This window comes from Dryobates pubescens, chromosome 6 (assembly GCF_014839835.1).
Source record: "Dryobates pubescens isolate bDryPub1 chromosome 6, bDryPub1.pri, whole genome shotgun sequence".
Taxonomy (NCBI): domain Eukaryota; kingdom Metazoa; phylum Chordata; class Aves; order Piciformes; family Picidae; genus Dryobates; species Dryobates pubescens.
In genome coordinates, this window is record NC_071617.1 from 17,832,283 (window position 1) to 17,854,276 (window position 21,994).

Sequence of the window (21,994 nt, forward strand, 5' to 3'; positions counted from 1 at the left end):
TCTGAAATTACTTTACCTAGGGGACTTCAGTAGATAACAGTTGATACTTAAGACTTAACTCCACAGGCTGTTGCATATGTAGGTCTGGATTAAGAGGTCCATACTCTTGAGTTACTTAGAGCATCTTATCTACCACTTCTATTAAAATGTTGCACTAAAATCAGTGAGACAGCAAAGTGCTTTTGTGAAATGAGTTCAACATTATGGTTTACAAAGCACAAACAATGAATTCCTTTTACTTTACCACAAATGGAAGGCAGTACAACTTACTGTGAAGTTCTGGGGTTGCAGTTCAAGTAGCGGTTTCTCTCTTTGCTATACATGAATAGAACAATTTTACTGGTGAACTGAGTAGGAAAAGTTAGGGAGATAGGATGCATTTCTGACATGTTTTACTGATCCACAGGGAGTTTTCCTCTACTCCAGTCTTAAAAGACCCAACTGTCTACAGCATCTGACTGCTCTCCAGAGTGCATTAAAGGGACATTTTGCTGTGGCAGCAGTTTGATGCTTGAGCTTCATTAGCCCCCGAGCTAGATGTTGTCCAAATACAAACCAAAGAGAATATTTCTTTCAGTAACAACTTTCATTCTCTCTGCCTTTTTTTTTTTTTAATTATTATTCTTGGGGACAAGAAAATGGTGGGATTTAATACAAAATTAAAAAGAATGTTCTGTGCTGCATGCTCCTGTCTTGTATCGTAGACACACAGAAATGTGGAGCCAAAGCCATGTTTTATTATTGTAGGAAATGGTTTCCCAGGATTGGACTAGGTCCCCAGTACAGAACTGCTTCCTGGGAAAATAAATTTTACTCTTATTATAGATCTAAGTGTCATGTAAACACATGAAAACCAAATAAATCAAGTATATGCATAATATGGATCATTCTACTCTCATGAACTGGGGCCCAATTCCTCCAACTCAAACTTACTAGTGTAGTCTTTACTATGGTGAGCAATTCCACAGCAGAGGAAGGACACTAGCCTTGAACAATGGTTTTCAGGAGAGCATGAAGTAAAATCTAGCATTCAGACTAAAAGCTTAATGTCACAGATTGCCTTGATGCATATATAAAAATACAAGTAGCCCCGTCAAACTCAGCCTATGCTTAATGATATTCGGGAGGAAGACCTGTGTGAATAACACACAGAAAGCAGATAAAATCCTTGAGAACTATTTTAGTTCAATGATTTAAGAACTTGGTTGCAATCCAGATAATTTTTAATATACTTGTTATGTTGTCAATAAAAGGAAAATGAAGAAAATCTTATATATTCATCATTGCTGACATAAATTGTGCTTTGTAAGACGGTATGCTAAGAGTTGCAATTACAGATTATGTTCATTAAAAATTGAAAATGCCTTCAAAATACCACCACCTTCATCACAGATTATATTAATGGTCACATTAGCCTGGTGAAAATGTAGTACTCTTTTGCTCTAATTGTTACCTGTAGAGCTGAAAGTCTACAGGGCCCTAATTTTATGATGACCAGTGCACAGGATCAGAGATACTCTCCAAGAGTTGGCAGAAGAACAAGCTTTTCATCCATCACACTATTCAGCATTCCCTTCTGAAACAGCCTGTTAATGACAATGATGCTCATTTTCTTCCTGCCCCTCAAGTTCACTTTTTAATAGCCATTTCTTCCTGACTGCGACCCATAAAATCATTACATAGGCACTTTCATCCACAGAGGGAGGAAAAGAACTGCTGAACTCAAGCAAAAAAGCGAGCAGTATTCGGTGTGTTACTTAAATGCATTGATTTAGTACAAAACCCTTTCCATTCAATCAGTGTGGATGGCTAATGTTTTACTGCACTTGACACCCACCATTCCCATGGTTCGGAATCTCAGCAGCAGCACTACAGCTGGAATTCAGGATAGCGCGTCATAAATCCACTGGATTTTTACCGGTTAAGCTAGTTGCTCACTGTGCAGATAAAAATAAGCACTTGGACAGCATTTTATGGCCACAAAATGCTTTCCAAATAAAAGGAAAGCACAAGTCAACTGGAGTTAGGTAATTAATCTTCACACATAGCTATAAGGCATTACTAGTCCCACTTTACAGTTAAGGAAAACGAAGCAGAGAAATGAATCTACTTGCCTAAGTTGAAAGATGGTGCAAAAGGCAGAGCCAAAATTAGAAACTGGGAAATCTGGGCTTGTAGCCCTGTGCTCAGAACACTTCAACAAATGCTACCCAGAGATGAAACAGAAAGGAACATTGCGCAGGGCAGCAAGGCTTCCTGCAAACAAACATCAGAACCAGTTCTCAGAAACTTCAGAGACTAAAATAGCCATGCCTGCCAGCACGGGCAAGTCTTTGCGCCCTCACAGAATTTCCCATTCCTGGCTCCAGCCCTTTTTGGGGATTGTAAGTAAGAGAGCAATAGTAGGAACTCCTGAAATCAAAAGATTCTTTTATGTACCTGTAATCTCTTAGGAAAATAGTGCCCCTTACATATTCTGTGCCTTAACTTCAATTTCATTAAACCCCTAAACAGATGCATATTTTATAAAGGTTATCCACTGAAGACAAAACAATAGACAAGTTCAAGGTTGTCCAGGGGTAGAAATTGTGTATTCCATTTTTTTCCCTAGTCCTCCAATGATTCTGTCAAATAAGCAAAATAAAAGGAACTGTCTCTCAGTCTGAAGGGTTAGTTAAGATTCACAAACCGTATGCATTAGAGCTCAATATTACATTCCCACAGTAGTCACTGTATTATTATGCTCGTTAGAAGACTTTAACCCTCACAGTTGCCACACAGTTTCAGACTGGCCTTGGGATTTCATCTAAAAAAAGAAGTCCTATTTTGGGATAGCTGTTGTGGCTCTTTTTCCATTCCTGATGAAACATGGCCTCATCACAGAGAGAACACGCATAGGCTCCTAAACCATGGCCCTGGCAATGCAACAGATTCATCATTTCCTTGCCCAATTTAAAGACACTATTTTCATACCGAGAAAGGCGCTAGTAACAGAAGCAGGATCTTCCACAAGATCCAGCTCTACTTCTGGATGATAGTTTTATTTGTTTATGTTTTTTCCTTCCAGGGAAGTTGTTATGCATGTTACATTTTTTTTGTTTTTAAGAAATCACATACCCATGTCCACACATAATACATATGTATTTAATAAATATATATATGTAAAAGTTATCACATGTGCTATCAGCAAGCATTTTACCTTGCGGTCCATACTGGCTCATCTGAGGCCCGTAAGTACCACTTGAATTACTCTGTTGAAAGCTACCAATTCCAGGATGCACCTGGCCTCCAGGTGAGGGGTGTGGTGACATGGAAGGTCCAGTTTGCTGAGGTCCATACTGCGACATTTGAGGATTCCTCTGTATGCCTGACATAAAACCTAAAGGGGAAAAAAGCATCAAAGCAGAAATTAATATTCAGGTAGCTGTTCTTTATTTATTAATTTTTTGACATTAATAATACTCCCATCCTCTTTTATTTTCAGACTAAAGACACCCAGAAAATGACTGTTTTTCATACAGACAGAAACAAATGTATCTCCAAGCCAGCAAAGTTGTCTCAACAACCAAAACCTTTATACCAGGTTCAAAAGCTTTAACTTGTAAAACAAAGACAGGGCAGTCCTGCTTAGTTAAAAGGGGGTGCTGATTTCAAAACAATCTTTAACAACAAAATGAAAGGTAATTATTTGTATTACCCTAACAAGTAGCAGGGAATTTGCCTGATGACTTATGGTGGGAGTATCACAACTTCCAAAATGACATGTTGCTATCAAAAATTGTAACTTTAAGCATACAGAAATCCACTCTAAATATGCCCTATTTCCCACATATTCTCCTGAGCTGAAATTTGCCTTTATGTGAAGACTAGTTATACCAGCTAGAAAAAAAATCAGTTTGATATGTATTTGTGCTCAAGGTCCTGCTGCTGGTCTTTCCCCAGCACACCTGCATTGTATTATCTCCTTTTACCCTCTTGTAAATGTATTAATGAATCCCAATTTAATTTAAGGTTCAAAAGCTGCAGCAAGAGACCTAGTGAAATGCTATAAAATCTAAAAGCTTCATATAAAAGAACACAACTAAGTCTATTAAATGGGAGAAGAGAAGGGTTTTGTAGCAGGGGCTTTTATATTTTCATGAACTGGGAAAAGTCCTGCAGTCCCATCCATGAAATTTCTGTACAAGGATGTTGGTTTTCTAACAGTTTACCCTGAAAGGTTTCAGTGTTGTTTTCAGTGTTGAAGCGGATGTGCTGAGGAGACACTACGTTTTTTTTCTTGTTTCTGGAGGAAATCCGCTTTCTTTCCTGTTCTGTTTGCACGTTAAAACTGCATCACCATAGGTCTCTGTGAGGCAAAACGCGGGTGTGCTGAAGGACAACAGCAGCCTGTGAGGCCGCTGGCAGCTCGCCCCTGCCCAGTGAGGCGGGAGCCATGGTGAGCCGCTGCCCACTGGGCCAATGTGCACAAGCAAGTCTGCGTTTTGGCCTTGTGCTCTGAGGCTGCAGAGAGCTCAAGCATTATTTGTGAAAGGTGCCTGTTTCCATGCCCCTCCATTAATTTTAGCAGCGTGCATGTGGGGAGGTATGACGTTGTAAGCCCAGAGACACCTCACCTGGCAGCATTAATTACACCTTTCCTCACGTGAGGGAGGGAATAGATGAAAGGTAGGAGGAAAACTCCCTGATAGTGAGTAGACAACTGGAAGCTGCTGAAGGAAAGATCAGGGGGAAAAAAAACAAAACATAACAAAAAGCAAGCACGGCAAAGTTGTGAGGAAGGAGAGGCTACAGAAGGATGACTCTTTCAGAGGGCCAGGGTGTTCTCCCACTGGCTGACATCAAACATCACAAAGACCAAACACTCAATGCCTGATTAATGAAGTGAGGTAATTTTTTCTGAGTTATGCATAGGCATGTGACCAAACTCATATCTGAAGGTGCTAACGGCTCCTACTAGGCAGCTAAGGGGTCTCTCTGTGGGGACCACAGCCCCAGCAAGCACATCTTGAACTCAAATGTGTATGTTTCTCATCCTAGTGTTGCCATTAGTGAGATGGGAAGTGACACTAGGCAAACAACCTGGCTGCCTTTCTGTAGGTCAGATTCCCTGTTCATCCACTGGTGACAAAGTGCTGTATGAGAGGATAGACAGTATCCAATGATGAAGAAATGAAAGGTGCTGTGCACTTTACCAAGGATCAGGCTTTGAATACAGACACATGTAAACGGTTTTTGAGCCCTCCACAAACCTGTGCTATATAGTACACTTATCTATTCATCAAAATCCTCTCAGAAAGACAAAAAGGAAGTCACAAGAAGGAAAACCAGGAGCTGAAAATTATCATACCCAGTTCTTTTATGCTATGAACAGCTCAACCCTTAATATAACTGCAAGGTTTGGCAGAATGTATACAGAGTTTTCCTGATCTTTGTGCAAGCCCCAAGACAAAGAATTTGGTCACATCTGAACTGCAAAGTCAGAGCCTCGCACATATGCTGGAGGAAACTGGATCACATGCATTGGCATGCAGCACAGGAAATAACTGAGGGTGAAATGCTACCATTTCACTGGCCTGTACTGGTTGGAAAACTCCACATTTCTACAAAGGAATGCTTGTATGACCATCTCTGCCTAGTTTTATTTTGAAACAGACCCCTCAATTTTTAAAATAGTTTCAGCCTGAGCACAAATCTCATTACAAAGCTTATGTCTTCAGCCAACGGTGCTGTAACTAATTTAGCAACCTAATACAACTGTATATCTGTATGAAGTAAGTGCTCATGCTCCTGACACGTACACCATACACGTCACGCTCATGGGATTCATTTAAATAAAATATTTTGTACTGATCAGACTAAGTTTTTTATTATGAAGACAGTAACATTACTCCTGTATCTAGCACAGAAGCAAGGGTTCTCTGTTCACCATAGGCCTTTTAATCTATATGAGAAACTTGCCAAACATTGTGCTAGTGATAATATCCAAGTTATAAATGTTTCCACTCAAATGACCTCTTCTTCAGGAAACTTCTCCTAAAACATTTCTGACAATGTGGAGTAGACTGCACGGCTATGTGTACAGACATAAACATGCCAGGACCATGGCCTGGTGAGTGGTGTGGCACACTGGTGTCCACCCAATTAAACCTGCCCACTCAGTCCTGGTGGCCTTATCTGTATTACTTCTCTGCAGAGCCCCTTGTGCTGCCTGATCCATGTCCTGGCCTGTGGCTCAGAAAACACTCTCACAGGCACTAGCCAAAAACATACTGTAGGGCATGTCAGTGATTCAACAGCAGAGATAACTGTGTGGTGCTACTCAAACTCATGCTTGCACTGCCTTAGATTACAGAGATGCTGATTAACATAGAACAGACTCCTTAACAGCTTTTAATGTCAGACATGAGTTTAATCATAGCAGAGAATGTGAGATCTCTCTCAAATGAGGTTGGCTTTGCTATCTTCTCCTGAGCAGAGACAGGTAAAGAATTAAGGAAAAGGAAGCCTGAAATTCAGGAAGAGTATCTGTCCCATATTATCCTCCATCACTACCTGCATGGTACATTGAAGCATGGCCTTAAAATAGCACATACTACAACTTCTTTCCAGAGAGCAGGAGTCATTTCAGCTATAGGTGCAACATGGAGAAGAAGGTCTGTTCAGGACCTTACTGTGATCTGTATTCCATTATAACAAACAAAAGTCTCTCTTCATCCTTCTCTGTGAGAGTCCAGTGGAATGTTCATAGTCCAGTGCATGATTTTGGGTGTTTCAAATACTTGCAGAAGGCTCAGATGTCTTAGAAAAGGAGTTACTGGCCAAGACATTTAGCATTCTTGCATCATAAAGAGAAAACAACATCAATTCTAGGAATCTTATCAGAAATGAAAGGGAGCAGCTGGCATACATTCATTTTTCCTTATTTACACATTATTTTCCCTAGTGTTCAAGTTCATTTTATAACCAATACAAAAAGAAATAAATTTTCTTTCAAGAAAATTAGATCCAAGATAAAGTTTGCTTTTCTGAAGGAGGGAAGTAGGATTACATTAGAGCTGCACTGGAGTAAAGGCGGTGGAGTGATTAAACATCCAGACTGCATCTGATGTGTCAACTTCTGTGACAATGAGGTGTGTTTTTTTGTCTTTTAAATAAACTGCTAGGAAACAGCTATGAGTTAAGATTAAAAAACTGCAATTGCAACACGTTAATCAGTGAACAAATCTGCTCCCTTCCCTTAATATTAATGGTAAAAGAGATACAGATGATGCTTCACTTGCCTTCACAACAAGACATTACTTACCGAAAAAACACTTGAATGGATTTTGTCAAACTGAGTAATTTCAGGAGCAGGTGAATAAGGTGAGCCTGACAGAAGTATTCTCTTTCTTTTTAGTTACTTTTTGTACATTTACTTACCTAAAGAAGGGATGTCTTTAAAACCCAGCTCAGCTTAAAAGCTGTAGAGTCATCTTTGCATTTTTTTAAGTTCGAAATGAAATAGTAGCATGCTATTAACAATGAGCACAATGTAACTATAATAAAATATGTTTGCATGTTCAAATAGAACATACATATAAGGCTTACAAATGGTCAAAAGGTAGCAGCATAGTTTTCTTCTTTCTTTTTAGCAAAATATAGAAAAAAAATAGAACAGGTAGTGCTTTTCACAGTATCACAGTATCACCAAGGTTGGAAGAGACCTCAAAGATCATCGAGTCCAACCTGTCACCACAGACCTCATGACTAGACCATGGCACCAAGTGCCACATCCAATCCCCTCTTGAACACCTCCAGGGATGGTGACTCCACCACCTCCCTGGGCAGCCCATTCCAATGGCAAATGACTCTCTCAGTGAAGAACTTTCTCCTCACCTCGAGCCTAAACTTCCCCTGGTGCAGCTTAAGACTGTGTCCTCTTGTTCTGGTGCTGGTTGCTAGAGAGAAGAGACCAACCCCTTCCTGGCTACAACCACCTTTCAGGTAGTTGTAGAGAGCAATGAGGTCTCCCCTGAGCCTCCTCTTTTCCAGGCTGATAAAAGTGTTTCTGCTACTCTGATAAAGTAGTAAAAATGAAGCTTCTGTTGTCCTATATGGTACTAACATCTGGTAATGTTCACTATACAGTTTATACCATTTATAATGCCATTGTAAAGAGTATTTAAAATCTTGGCTTTCCTTTTTATATATATATATATATGTATATATATATATATATACAGGAAACATATAAACAACAGTAAATTACTAAAGCTTCCTGATAATATGCATTAAGGTTGTCTTAATTATATTTGTACATTGACCAATACAAAACCATTTGCTTGCTGAATATGATCCCCTTAGCACTAACACCAAAAAACACCCATCAAATGTGCTGGGTGTTGCTGTAAAACCTGAAATTATTTCTTTTGATATTTTGAAGTTTTGGCTTGAATATTTCCTTTCCAGGAAAGCAGGAGCTCAAAACACAAAGGATCTGACTGCAAAGTAACAAGTTACCGTGTATCAGCTGATGGACAGCAACTGTCTACTGGTACACACTTAACCCATGGTCAATGAGAGGTCTTTTGATTTAGTCAGTAGTGCATTGATTTTCATTAATGAATTAAACCTGAAAACACACAGAACACACTCATTTTATGCTCAAGGAAAATTTGAAGTTTACAAAGATAGTTGACCGGCATTAAACTACATATTTGATAAAAAGTGAGGAAAGATACAACTTGGTACTTTATAAAAAAGAATTTGCGTAAGAAAAAATACATCAGGCTATTGTTTTTTCTAGAGAAGCAGGCTTAGTGACAGAGCATGGGACCAAAACAACTGAAGAACCCTACTGACTAAGAAATAAGGAAGTTCCCCTTATTCAAAGGCAGAGGCTAAAGAAGGGGCTAGACAAAGAATGCATTCACTAACCATCAAAAAATTCTAGAGAAAAAGAATATAAAATTGTCTGCTTACAAAACCCCTCAAAAAATTAAATACATGAAAAGAGATATTTTCCACTACTTGAAGGAAAAACTTTGTGTGCGAGTATAATCGCACAAATTTCTAATGCTTCAGATGTTAGTAAGACGCTGGCCAGTACCCTTGAGAAAAAAGAGCAAATGACCCATGACACAGTTGTTGGCAGCCTTTCCTTCCTCAGACAGCTGTTTCTGTTGTAGTCACCATCTCAGGATTATCACCAGAGAATACAACAGAATTGAGACAGATCTTAGGTGGCAACTCCCAAATGTAGCTCATCCATGGGTAAACAACACTGAGATAAAAGCGGCAGGGCAAAGCTAAACAAAAAAACCCAGAATATTCTGTTCAGCATATATAAAAAAATGTTGGCAACTTGTTAGCATGGCAGGATGCTCAGGAAGATCACAGCTGTGATGAAATTCTCCCCAGCCCACCCATTTCGGAGGGCAAGGACAGCAAGGAAGTATCCAGACTGGTGAATCGTGTCTGAGTTTTTGCCCAGCTAAACATGTCAGCAGTCAGCACCTCAGAGCACCTTGAGGAAATTTCCAGCAGCACAAGATTCACACATTAATGAAGTGGTTTAGTAATTGAAAGATACACCTACTCTCGCATAAGGCTGAGGTACCAGGATGCTAAAGTATGCAACCAAGTTGTCTGCACAGACTGCTGATGGTACTGGAGCAAATATCTTCAAATGGTGTGGTCAAACCTGGAGATAAGCAGCTTACAGACTGTAGGAGCTAAGAAAATGTTGCTGTGCCACTGCTTTTGGGGGGTCAGTGCTACTTGGAATGGCATCTCCCTAAGGTGATAAAATGCATGTCAAAAAGAACATGGATTTAAATACTGGAAAAAAATCTGAGCTGGTAAAAATTTTATACAAGTCTAAACAAATAACAGCAATGAAGAAACTAGGGATGGTTTGACCCATGTATCAGAATATTACCACAGTACATCAAATGAAACCATGGCCAGTACAGCAAGCAGGCACAATATCTCTTTACACTCAAGATACCTCAGCTCTTCTTCTCACTTTTCAGAAACCAGACTTATTAAAATATGCCCAGCTGGACTGGTGACAGCACATATGAAACCTGTGTTTGTCAAACGTGGAACATCTAACTTAGTAATACGCACTACAGGGTGATGGGTTGGTGAACATGAGTAGTGGCTTGCAGTGTCAACCTCATCCAGATGATGCAAATACTAATTCTCAATATTCTTGTCCAGTTAGTAGGCAGGCAAAAAAGAACCTCAAAACACCCCAACCCAAAACAAAGCCCAAACCAAACCACAACAAAACCAAACCACAAAAATACCTTTCACAAGCAGATGGCAAATGAGATGCTAATCCATATTTTAGCACAGGTAAGTTAAAGCACTGCACCAATGCAATACCTCTGGATTGTTCTGGTATGAACTTATTAATGTGTCCCAAGGAGTAGCACTGACATGGGTAATATCTGGGTACTGAATACAACAGATCTTTGCTAATGTCCCTGCTATCGAGTAAACACTTCTGCTGACAAGCAGCTTGGGCAATTGAAGGGTAGCACACACATGCTAAATACTGAGATGACTGTCATAGGACAAATTAAGAAGTTTCTTCTTTAGCCTTTAACAAGAAGGCTAACAATTTTCTTAATATGAAGTTTTTCACTCATATAAAAAAGCAGAAAATAAAAGACTTAAAAATTTTCATTTCTTTCTCCCATTGCAATCTATTTTACAAAAATGTATTTTATAACAAACTCCCAGAGAGTTCTCAGGAGAAAGTTCTTTGTTTTCCTATCAACTATGAAAGAAAAAAAATAAATCTAATTTCTACACTGAGCTCTTTTTCAGAGCCCATAAAACCTTGTTGTCATCTCCAAGTCCATCAGGGTGCCACTAAAAATACCTTGAGTTCTCTGGCCAGTGTAACAGTGACACAGTTTCCCTTTGTTACCCGGATGATTTATTTTCACATTGGCATCTGCAGAACAACCACCATGTTTCTTCACATCCATTCAAAAAAGGATGTTTCTTTGCTTACGTGAAACAGAAGTTACAACAGAAGTTGTCTTAGCAAACTGGGGCTTTCTGCAAAGATCACTGCACTATCTCTGCTATTCACAAAAGGTTCAATGTGCTTTATAAGACAAAGCACTGGATTGGTTGTATTTTTCTTTAAAAGTATTTTCTTATTATACTTTAATATCTGTCTCATAGTCTCCTCAATGTTTATTTGTCTGACTGCTTCTCTTCACAATGTGAATAGCTTTGGGGAAGATGGAAACTAATGACCTAGCTAAGGTTTTAACCCAGACCCCCTAGTGTTTTACCAGCTGTGCTATTAGGTTAACTGGCTGAATCTCCTCTGCTTCTCTCTCTGATATTACAAACTCCAGTATATGTATAGCATGCAATAATGCTTAAATTTTTCCCACCCCTAAACCTCCCTCTGCTACTGCCTTGCCTTGAAATTCATATAATCTATCATTGATAAATTAGAATCTGGGGAAGGATCAGACAGATTACCCAGATGGTAGCTGGGGAAGAAATATCCAACCTTTCCTAATGAAAACCTCATGTAATGCCCTCTGATGTAAATTTTAAGTGCTATACTGAGGGCAGAGTAGGAAAGATATTTGTGGAGATGCTGATGAACAGATGTAACAAAAAAACCCCACTGCTCATCCACAATCTTACAAATAATTTCTCACTGTAACATACCTTAAACAAGATGCTTTTATTATGTTGCTTGGAAAAATCAGGGTAATGGTGAACTGTAGCACAAAAGCACCCACCCTGCCCTCTCAAATGAACCTAAAGCGAATCCTCAGTTTCAGTAGGTAGCTTGGCCTGCTGGAATTATTCTGAGGCACAACATGAAAAATCTGAGAAGTCCATCTTCTTTATGCAATCAACATTTGTCTAAGTTTCCCTAGTAACATTCATACCTACAAAAATCAGGGAGGACAGCTAAAAAGGAACAGCTCTATTCAGTATGTGATGTGCGAGGCCTGCAGGCTTAATGGTCTAAATTTCAGATCTTAAACATTCACCCTCCCTGGAGACTCCTGTTCAAGGGTGTAATGGATCAACTCAGATCTTTCTTTTTGTGAAGTAAATATATTGAATATCAGGAGATATATATGGATTTTGTGGATGTGTATTTTCTGTCTTGCACATACATAAAATAAATCACAGTGTTGTTTTTTTCAAAAATAGGAAAACCACTGTGTTGTCCTCAGTCCCAAAATGCCCTCATCTGGGTCTCACCAGAATTTATGATAAGACTGACTTTTTCTTTCCTCCCTTTGCAGTTGTTCCCTGATGAGTGTTTATTCTCCAGACGTTTGGTCCTTTGGAATGGCAGTTACTACCCAGTGTTGCCTACTAATACATATGTTATATGGATTTCAGCTGACTGCCCTGAGTGTTAACTCAAAAAGACATGAAGGGTCTTAGATCAGTAGTTCTTTATTCTTAGAAATGCTTCATATAAAGGTTAACTTAGGTACTGAAGGAGTGTCCTGGAAATGATGGTACTGTTGAACAGCTAGACTAACAGGAAGCTCTGTGTTTATAGGCTATGATGGGGAGATGTCCCAAGGACAGGGATTGTTCCCAGTGAGTTTACATCGAGCCTGATGACAGCAATATCAACTCTCACATTGTCAAGTTCTTATCTTGCTCCCTAAGCCCAGAGACAGGGTGAGGGAGCTGGGATTGTTCAACCTGGAAAAGAGGAGGGCGACATAATAGCAGCTTTCCCATACCTGAAGGGGACCTACAAGAAGGATAGAATACATAGAATAGAATATTACATAGAATACATAGAGTACATAGAATAAACCAGGTTGGAAGAGACCTTCAAGATCACCGCATCCACCCCATCAACCAATCAAACACCACCCAAACAACTAACCCACAGCACCAAGCACCCCATCAAGTCTCCTCCTGAAAACCTCCAGTGATGGCGACTCCACCACCTCCCCAGGCAGCCCATTCCAATGGGCAATCACTCTTTCGGTATAGAACTTTTTCCTAACATCTAGCCTGAACCTCCCCTGGCGCAGCCTGGGACTGTTTCCTCTTGTTCTGGTACTGGCTGATGGAGAGAGCCTGTTTACAAAGGTCTGTCAGGACAGGACAAGGGGCAGTGGCTTCAAACTAGAGAAGAGCAGATTTAGATTGAATGTTAGGAACAGGTTCTTTACCATGAGGATAGTGGAACACTGGAACAGGTTGCCCAGGGAGGTGGTTGGGGCCCCATCCCTGGAGATATTCAAGATGAGGCTGGACAGGGCTCTATACAACCTGATCTAGTTGAGGATGCCCCTGCTGACTGCAGAGGGGGTTGGACTAGGTGACCATTGGAGGTCCCTTCCAACCCCGACCATTCTACGATTCTATGAATCTGGCAGCTGCCTAATGAAGTCAGTGGAAACTTTTCTATTGAGAAGCCTCTCTCTTGGCAACTATATAAACTGTCTCAGAATAATTCAATTCTGCTCCCTAATTTCAAAAAGTGAATCCCCAATTTAGTTTAAAAAATTAAATAAAGATTCATCCCCAAGTATAACAAGATTTAACATCAGCAAGAAGAAAGCAATGACCAGCTGCTAGTATACAAAATTTACTTGTGAGACCTGACTTTGGGTTTTGATTGTACAGATATTATTATCTCCTTCAAATCCTACTTCTGCAGTTTTGCTCTCTCCCAGTGTGGTTTATCACATGTAAATCATACCCTTTCCTCCTTTGGTTCTTCTTGCAGATGGCCAATACTGCTGTATATTTCATGCAGGCCACAACTAATCAGATCAACCTAAAGCTGAGATTGCCTGGTATACGTTTGAAATTCAAGTACAGTCTGAAACCACCATCCTGAAATGGCAACTGATTATGAACTAACATGGTTTGGCAGGGTAACATCATTACTAATACTTTCAGGCAAGAAAAGCAGGTCTTCCTGCAATGTTTGAGAGACAGACAGACACAGAATTATTCACTCTCACAGCTCAAAGTGAAACCCAGAAACCTTTTATCTCAAAGATCTTGATTACTAATCTAAGTAGACATGTTGTAAGCTTTTTTGCTGTGCATAGCTACATCAAGTAGTACAATACAAACAGGTATCAAAATGGGATTCTTGGGTGCTATTGCGATTAAAATGGCAAAGAAAAGCCGTGTGCATAGATTTAAAAAAGAAGTTACACCAGACCAGCACTTCATTTCGATTTACTTCACTCCCATTTTTACAATCAAATTAAAAATATAGTGGTAAAAAACTATGACAGCCTGATCCTCTTAAAAGACTGTTGATAAATTCAGTGCTTATTAAACTGAGGAACTAATGTAACTTATTGAGTCACCAAAGTTGTTTACCACATAGCTTTACTGCATGGCTCTACCTTCACATACAGAGCAGCTCTGTACGCGCTTCTGCATCATGTTCTTATTGCACTACATGAGACTTGAGAAGGAAAGAGTATGTTTTACAGAGCTAGTGTGACAGTTTCAACTGAAATCTCCTTTTCCTCCTTACATGCTGCATTTTTCCGGATGTTGAGGGTGCAATTCCTCTAATCCTGGTTTTCTGACCATGAGGATTTCCTCAGTCTGGCATGGTGTTCCTGTACATCAGCGGGAGCTCAGTTTCTCTGCTCTGACCCATTTGGAGAATGCTATGTGCAGAAGAGGCACTCAAACATACCTGTGGCTTTGCACTCAGTGCATGTCTCAAGTATCTTTCTTTAAGAGCCTGAAACACTTCAGTCTACATCAAGCAAACTTATTACCAAGTCTGATTCAATCTTAAGTGGTGTCATCGTTAACATGGCAAGCAGAAGAATTTTAATGACAAGAAACATTTTATACTCTATCTCCTCAGTGTTCTGAATAGATCCCAAATCCCCAAAAGAGAGAAGAAAACATATTCTCAGGGAAAAAGTCTTTTTAAGATCTAAAAGCAAACTACAATATCTTTTGTTGTTGTTGCAATAAGAATTCTTTGATCTATTTTCTCAATTCTGATTTCTTTTTTTATGAAAACAGATTTCACAGAAAAGAATCTCTCCCATCAAATGTCAGTATTAACCCATAAATAAGATCAGCAACCTGACTGTAATTCTGTGTCTTCTATGCAAGCAAAAGCATTTATATTTTGTTAGAAGAAAACACATGACAGTGGAATTTATGTGATGACTGCTTACAAATAAGCATGCCCAGTGAACAGATTAAGGGAAGAAAAATACCTATATGAAATCTAATGGGCAAATTAGGAAATTGTAGTTACAGGAATTCAGTTATACTTAGTGTTTATAGGGAAGCACAAAGAGAACATCAAAATGCCTGATCACATCCCATCTGTTACTACCTCTTGCTGGATAACATCTTGGCTGTCAAAAAAAGCTATTTAAATTTACTACATTGCAGCTACTGATAAATATCACCTCTGTGAAGATCTAATATTAAATAAGAACTAGATCAGAGGATAAAGCTTACTAGCAGTCATGTCAAAAAGATTCAAATTTTGCTTAGTGTAACACCTGTACTCACACAAGCCTGCAGTTTCATACTCCCTGTCTGTGATACATTTTTAATAGTACATACAACTGTACAACAATCCTCAAAAGCTGGATCATGTCAACAATGGAAAGAATGACATAAAAAGGGAAAATAATAATTTTTAAAAAGTACTGAGAGGAGGTGATGGAGAAGAGGAGGGCTACTATTCGACAATTTTGGAGGTACTTACTCTGGGCACTTTCTACACAGATCTGACAGGCACAGAATGGTGCCATGAAACTGCCTGCAGCAATAGAATACATTTTCCAGCATATCACAGCAGCTGCAACAGCATCAATTCTGCTTGCAATCCATGTCCAAACAGAAAAGTTCTCAGTGGTCCTATTTCAGCATATCTCAAGGACTAATTAAATCCTCATTACTATCTTCTAATTATTCCAGTGCTATGGGATTTCACTGAGCAAGTCCCCAGTGGTGCATTAGATGAAAAGGGTTAAATAACCTGTGTTGATTTTGAGACTCCAGATCTATTTCAGACCTTTAGCATATCATCAGCATTATCATGAATATTTAACTATGTACCGCTGTGAAAATTATAAGGGGAAAACAATTAAAGATTTTTTAAAAATTAATTCTGACCCATATACATTTGCACTAATAAATAAGGCTTCTTTAAGTATCCCCATTATGAGAGTGCTTTCTAGAGTAATAATGTGAAGTCATTAACTGTTTCCATTAAATTCAATGGTTTTCAGGCGCTCCCAATTCACTGTTTTAATATAAGACTGAAGCCTGACATCTACATATCCAACTGCAAAAGCGTGAAAAATAGTACTTAAAAACAGTTAAGTTTTCCAAGTCTTCTTCAAAATTAGCTAAGGAACCATTAATTTCTGTAGGGGTAGAAGTTCCTATTTCAACATTAGTGTGACACATATTCTATCAAAGTTTGCACAGCGGAGGATTCTTATATTCAGAAGGACATCTTCATTAGATTACAAAAGCAAGAGTGAGGACAGAAGGTAACGGCCAGGATAGAAGGCTTCTTTTTCACACTGCAGCTTCAGGAAATGGATATGCTTGGTTTCTATTTGATCCATACAAATAACTTCTAATCCACTGAGCAGTTCTGGCTACTAAACACATCCTCAAAGTATGGCTTCCAAATCACAAACAGATGAGATAAATAGCTACAACTGAATATAGGGAACTCAAGTGCCTGTGTACCTCAATTGTTTGCCATATGGCTACGACAGCTGTGCTATCACTGCTGCCCTACCTGTGGGGGCTGATGTAACTAGAGCTTACAAAAAGCATTGACTTCAATAAACATGGAGATTCAAAACCTTACTTTTTGATTGTAGTAAAGAAAAGTCTGGAGCAGCCATATCAGAAACAAAGAGCAAAATATGCATAATGCTTCCCCTCAAAAACATAGCAAGTTTCACTGACTAGTTTGATCAGTCATGACTATATTTTCAGGTGGCATCCCCAAGTAACAGCAATTTCTGGGATTCATCAGCAGTTAAATGCTTATGTAGTTGAGTGGCCATAGCCACTCCTTCTTCACAAGACTTCTGACCCCAGTCCTGAACAGCCTTCAGAGCTCTCCAGCTCCAACAGTCCATTAACATGTATGTAACTTAGAGTCCCCATACTTTCAAGGACATATGAGTCAAGATAAAAAGTACATGTAATTTCTTACTGCCTAGGTAGATAATGTGGATTGGTAGAACTCAAAAAGTGTCACTGATTTGATATCAAACAACAGTGGGCAGTTACTTATTCTGGGATGAGAACACAAGTGGGCTGCCTAGAATTGCATGCTCCATTTATGCTGTCCCAGATCCTAATGTCCAACAGCTTGAGCAGGACATGAAAAAAAAAAAGTGAAGTATTTTTTAAAAGTAAGAGTATTTTATGCTTATTACAAATACTATGAAATATATAATATAAAAATCAGGCTGAAGAGCACAAAAAATCCAATTCTGCGAGAAATTCCCATTACTGTACATATGCACATACCCCACTCCTTCCACACACAGAATGTACATGTGAAAATATGCTCATTGCTTCATGCTGCACTGTATGTATGACAGGGGATGTATAGTCTTAGGCAGGCAAACATAAAAATCCCAGCTGGGTGCTGAGTAACCACAGAAAATAAGGTAAAAATCTAATCAAACACTTTCATAATAAAATAAAGGTGTAACCTTAATGGTTCAAGGTAGTGGTTTAGCATCCAGAAGTGCTACAGCTCAGACTCCACCTATCAGTCAAGATGTACTATATCTGGTAAATAATATTTTCTTTCAATTACTGAGAGAAGATTCTGCTCAAGAAACGATTAGTAGCCTTTTGTGCATTCAACTCTCTCTCTAAACAAGGAAATAAATATGATACAAAGTGCTACATCAAACGACATTACCTAATCCTATGGAAGGGGGTTTTTGTTTTCATTTTCTTTTTTTTTTTGAGGGGAGAGTTGGAGTGGTAGAAAGTAGATCAGTAAGCCAAGAGTTTAAATTACTGTAAACAGATGCCTATGGATCAGGTGTTCTTAGCAGCAATGATTTTCTGCTCAGGTTTTTATCAGTAAATGACAAGCACCTTCCCTTTGAGCCTCACTCCTTCCTTTCTTCAAGTTCAGTGGAAACCAGTTCAAGCACGCAAAGGAATCAACTAATGTAATAGCCTTTCTAAAAGGTGAAGTTTTCCATTTCAAAGGAGCCTCTAATCAATGACAGGGCACAAAAGGGAATGCATGCATGTTTATGTGCGTATCTCACAGACTTTAGAGAAGCTTTGGGGAACATGTTCTGAAAAATCAATATGACCTAGCTAGTTACAAATTTCATATCTGATGCACGAAGCAAATGGACTTCTCATACAAGCTGGGTCACAAGGATCATGACTGTTACACCAGATTTTGCATATGAAGAGTGCATATGAACTGCCATGTTCCCAAACACGCTGTCTCTAAACATGTCCACATTCTCACTCCCTTGCACAGAGGAAGAACCTGAATCACTCTGTAAATTTTATTTCTCTCATTGTTATTACCTGTTTGACTTCTCAGCTATGCAGCTGCTTCTCTGATTTACCACTGAATACCCTTCTGCCTCTCTCAACTATTCAATGACGTGCCAGTTTAGTTCTACAGCTGCAGTGAAGAGGTTCAACCCTTCCAGATTTGTTAGACCTGCCTAGTTCATCCTCCAAAACCAAGTGAGGAACACACATTACAGAAATAATTCTTACTGGGCAGTGTAACATTTTGTGCCAAGATCCAATTGTGCCGCAGTTGTGCACATATCATTCTGAGATGCTTGGGTCTTGTATTAGGTACTGAGGCCATTCATTTTTCACCAAACATGTACATACATTATCTCTAAAAATCTTTTAAGGGGAAAGTATGTCCTTGCATTAACAACTGACTGCAAAAGAAACAAACCCAACAATTTGAGAGTGGCATTCTGTGAATGCTCATTAATCAGCGTTCCTGGAGGAGGGGACATCCAATAGAGAAAACCAGCAAAAATTAAGACTCACTCCTCTTATTTGTGAGTCTGCTAAGTTCCTCCTGGATGCTATCCCAGAAATTTATCATTCTGTGAGTTCAACTTGTTTCACTGTGAGAAAACTTCCAGTATTTACGGTATCCCCATATGGTGCTACTTGGAATACTTCTGATAGCATGACATTTTAGGAGGGGCATTTCATAAATAACTCCATGTTTATCACAGTTATCATGCTTCTGTTTTGCAAGCTTGTCACTGGCACATGTTAACCACTGCATGGACAGGATGCCCAGTTTACAGCAGCTGATCATATTTATGGCCACACAGCAAAGCTGTGACAACTACTTTCCATGAGCTAGGGAGGAAGGAGGTGAAAGGAAAAGGACTTAAAGTTTATAAATAGTAAAATGAAAATGCTTTGTTTATTTTTGTGAGCACTTGCTAAGAACAGTGCTGTTGGATGTGAAGTTTTTCCTTGCAAGATCTCCAAATCTTTGAACCATTTCACCTAAATAGCTAACTTCCTTTTATATTTAAAGATACTTTTATTCTACAACTGGCTAGAAGATTAGCACAATATTGTGTCCATGCAAAGACGTTAGGAATAAGAATTTTAAGAACAGCAGCAAAACTGCAGTGCTCATAGCTAGCACTATTTCTATATACCTTAATTCCAAGATAGACAATGAAAAGTTGAATTCTCTAGGACATGACTAAAGTATTTACAGCAAACTGCCTTTACACTCTGGGCATTCAGTGTATTTTGAGAATGCTTTGTTTTCAATTAGATTTTGGTAAAACCTGCTATTCAATTGCTCTTTCCCCAGAGAAGGAAACCCTTTGAGCCTCTTACAATGAGGTCTGTCATTATTTTCCCTGGGAAAAGAAAAGAAATACCAGGAAATCTCACATTGCTAATGTATGACTTAAAAAGAAGGCTGCATTTGGCACCAACTAAAAAAGCCCCAACACCTAACAAACCTCGGTCCTGTGGCATTGGTGACTGGCTCAAGGCAGGGTGGGAGCTGGATTCTGACTGGCTGCCAGGAGGCTGCGGTGGCATCTGACTGCCTGTAACACACAGAAAAAAGGGAAAACAAACTTTCTTTTAACATTGAAATGCAAGAATCCCAAACCTTTCTGCATTTTTAACCACTCAAAGGAAGCACCAGCTGTACACGGTAAACACAGAACTCAACAGGTCTAGCTTTTAAAATTCGTTTCCTTTCTTCTCTCTGAAACCCATGGAGGAAACATGCATAAACACATTTAGCAACAGGCATGGCGAAATGTTCAATTTCACATTGAGTGAGTTCCCAACCTCACCGACATGATCCAATTTATAGCTGCAAATCTCCTGACATATATTTCTGTTGGAGAGTTTAGCAAAATCCAAGTCTGCTGAACAATAAGGCTCATCCTGCCGAGCTCAAACTGGCCTCCAGCCAGGCAGACGTGGACTGCTGCCAACAATATTACCAATGAAAAATGCGGTCAATACAAAAATGACTAACAACAAGAGTTGAAAAAGTATTTCAATGAATCAGTGGTTTTAATATTATTTGAATGTCCACGTAGAATATGGGAATAAAGAATATGTGGGTACATGTGGTGAAAGTGAAGCAAGTTTGGAAGACAGAAAGGAGGTATCTTATTGTTTGAATAAAAGCAATGGGAAATATTTGCTTATTAAAGTATCCATCCAGAACAGATAACCTCATTTTTATGGCCTCGTCCAAAAGACACCCACAGTTTACTCACCACTGTCTATCCACCCAAAGAAGAACAGCATTCACAGTGCTGCCTCTGAGGCTCAGGACGTGAAATGTTGCCTTTTGATATTATTGCATAGTAAAGCAGGTGCTTATCGCACTGATGCAAGTCACTTGTCTGGGTTACCACTCACACTGTGTCAAGCAGGGTGGTGCACACTGCCACCCTCCTACCGTGCAAGACCCCAGCCATCACAGCCTGAGCAGGAGTGAAGATGAGACCTGAATGTCTCCTGGGACTCTTCTCCACTGCTGGTCTGAGACATGCCCGCTCTTGACACACTGAAGACACCTCAGGTTAGGAAGCAAATACATGCTTTAAGCATTTAGATACTGTAGTGACAAGCACAGTATAAATAGCAGCTGGCAGATTTATATCCCTCGTCCTCGGAAACTGCTCAGATTGTTTTCCGTTTGAAAGAAATGGAAAGAATAAAAACACAGGCAATAGATCTGAGCCTGCTGAGACTCATTTCCTCTTGCTCAGCAGCCGGCCCTCCGCAGTGGCAGGAGTAGGAATGCTGCAGCCAGTCCTGGCGCTGGGAGCCCAGCTGACAGGGGCAGAAGAGGCTGCTCTTTCTTTAGAGCGATAAAGGGCCCCAAGTTGGGTGTAAATGCAGGAAAGCAGATGTGTCTGCTCTGCCCTGTCCACTTCCCAACCTTACAGCAACTGGCTCTCAGCACCAACTCTAAAGAAAAGTCAGACTGATAAAGAACAAAAAGAAAACCCATAAAACGTGGAGTCTAACCGCTGCCTAGATATTCCGATGAGGTGCATTAGTACTAAAAACATGACAGTCAACATTACTTGGAGCAGCTGTGACAAATGCCTGAGAGATGCAAATACTGGGACTAGAGGCAGAATTGCTCCTCCAAAAGACCAAACATGCCACTCAGCGCCCGAGGCTTTGAGATCCATGGCCCATTCATGAACTCTAAGGCATATGACAATAATATTCTGGCTTATGTTTTGATGTCACTCTAGAGCGAGCTTTGGAGATGGTAAGTGCCTGCATTATAATGAATGCTTTCTGCTTGACAGGAAGGATTTAGAGATTCAAGACTGTAAACAAACAGCAATTCCACGTTAACACAGGGCAGTGCCACTTCCACTGTGTATGCCCGAGGCTCCACTATTAGACAGAATATTCAAGTAGATCTGAAACATCTAACATATTTTCAAATACTAAAAAAAAACCAACCACC

The 21,994-nt window shown here is 39.6% G+C and overlaps 1 protein-coding gene across 7 annotated transcripts in view; it reads right to left on the reverse strand.

Moving 5' to 3' along the window:
* ARID1B (AT-rich interaction domain 1B) overlaps positions 1 to 21,994 on the reverse strand; it is a 333,914-nt gene that overhangs the window by 60,466 nt on the left and 251,454 nt on the right. For 6 of the 7 annotated variants that reach the window (XM_054162697.1, XM_054162694.1, XM_054162693.1 and 3 more), the window contains 2 exons: positions 19,998 to 20,087; positions 3,200 to 3,379 (listed from right to left, as the gene is read on the reverse strand). In XM_054162697.1, the coding sequence (XP_054018672.1) occupies positions 3,200 to 3,379; positions 19,998 to 20,087 (270 nt within the window). The remainder of the gene's footprint in view (positions 1 to 3,199; positions 3,380 to 19,997; positions 20,088 to 21,994) is intronic. The other variant, XM_054162695.1, reaches the window with a different exon arrangement.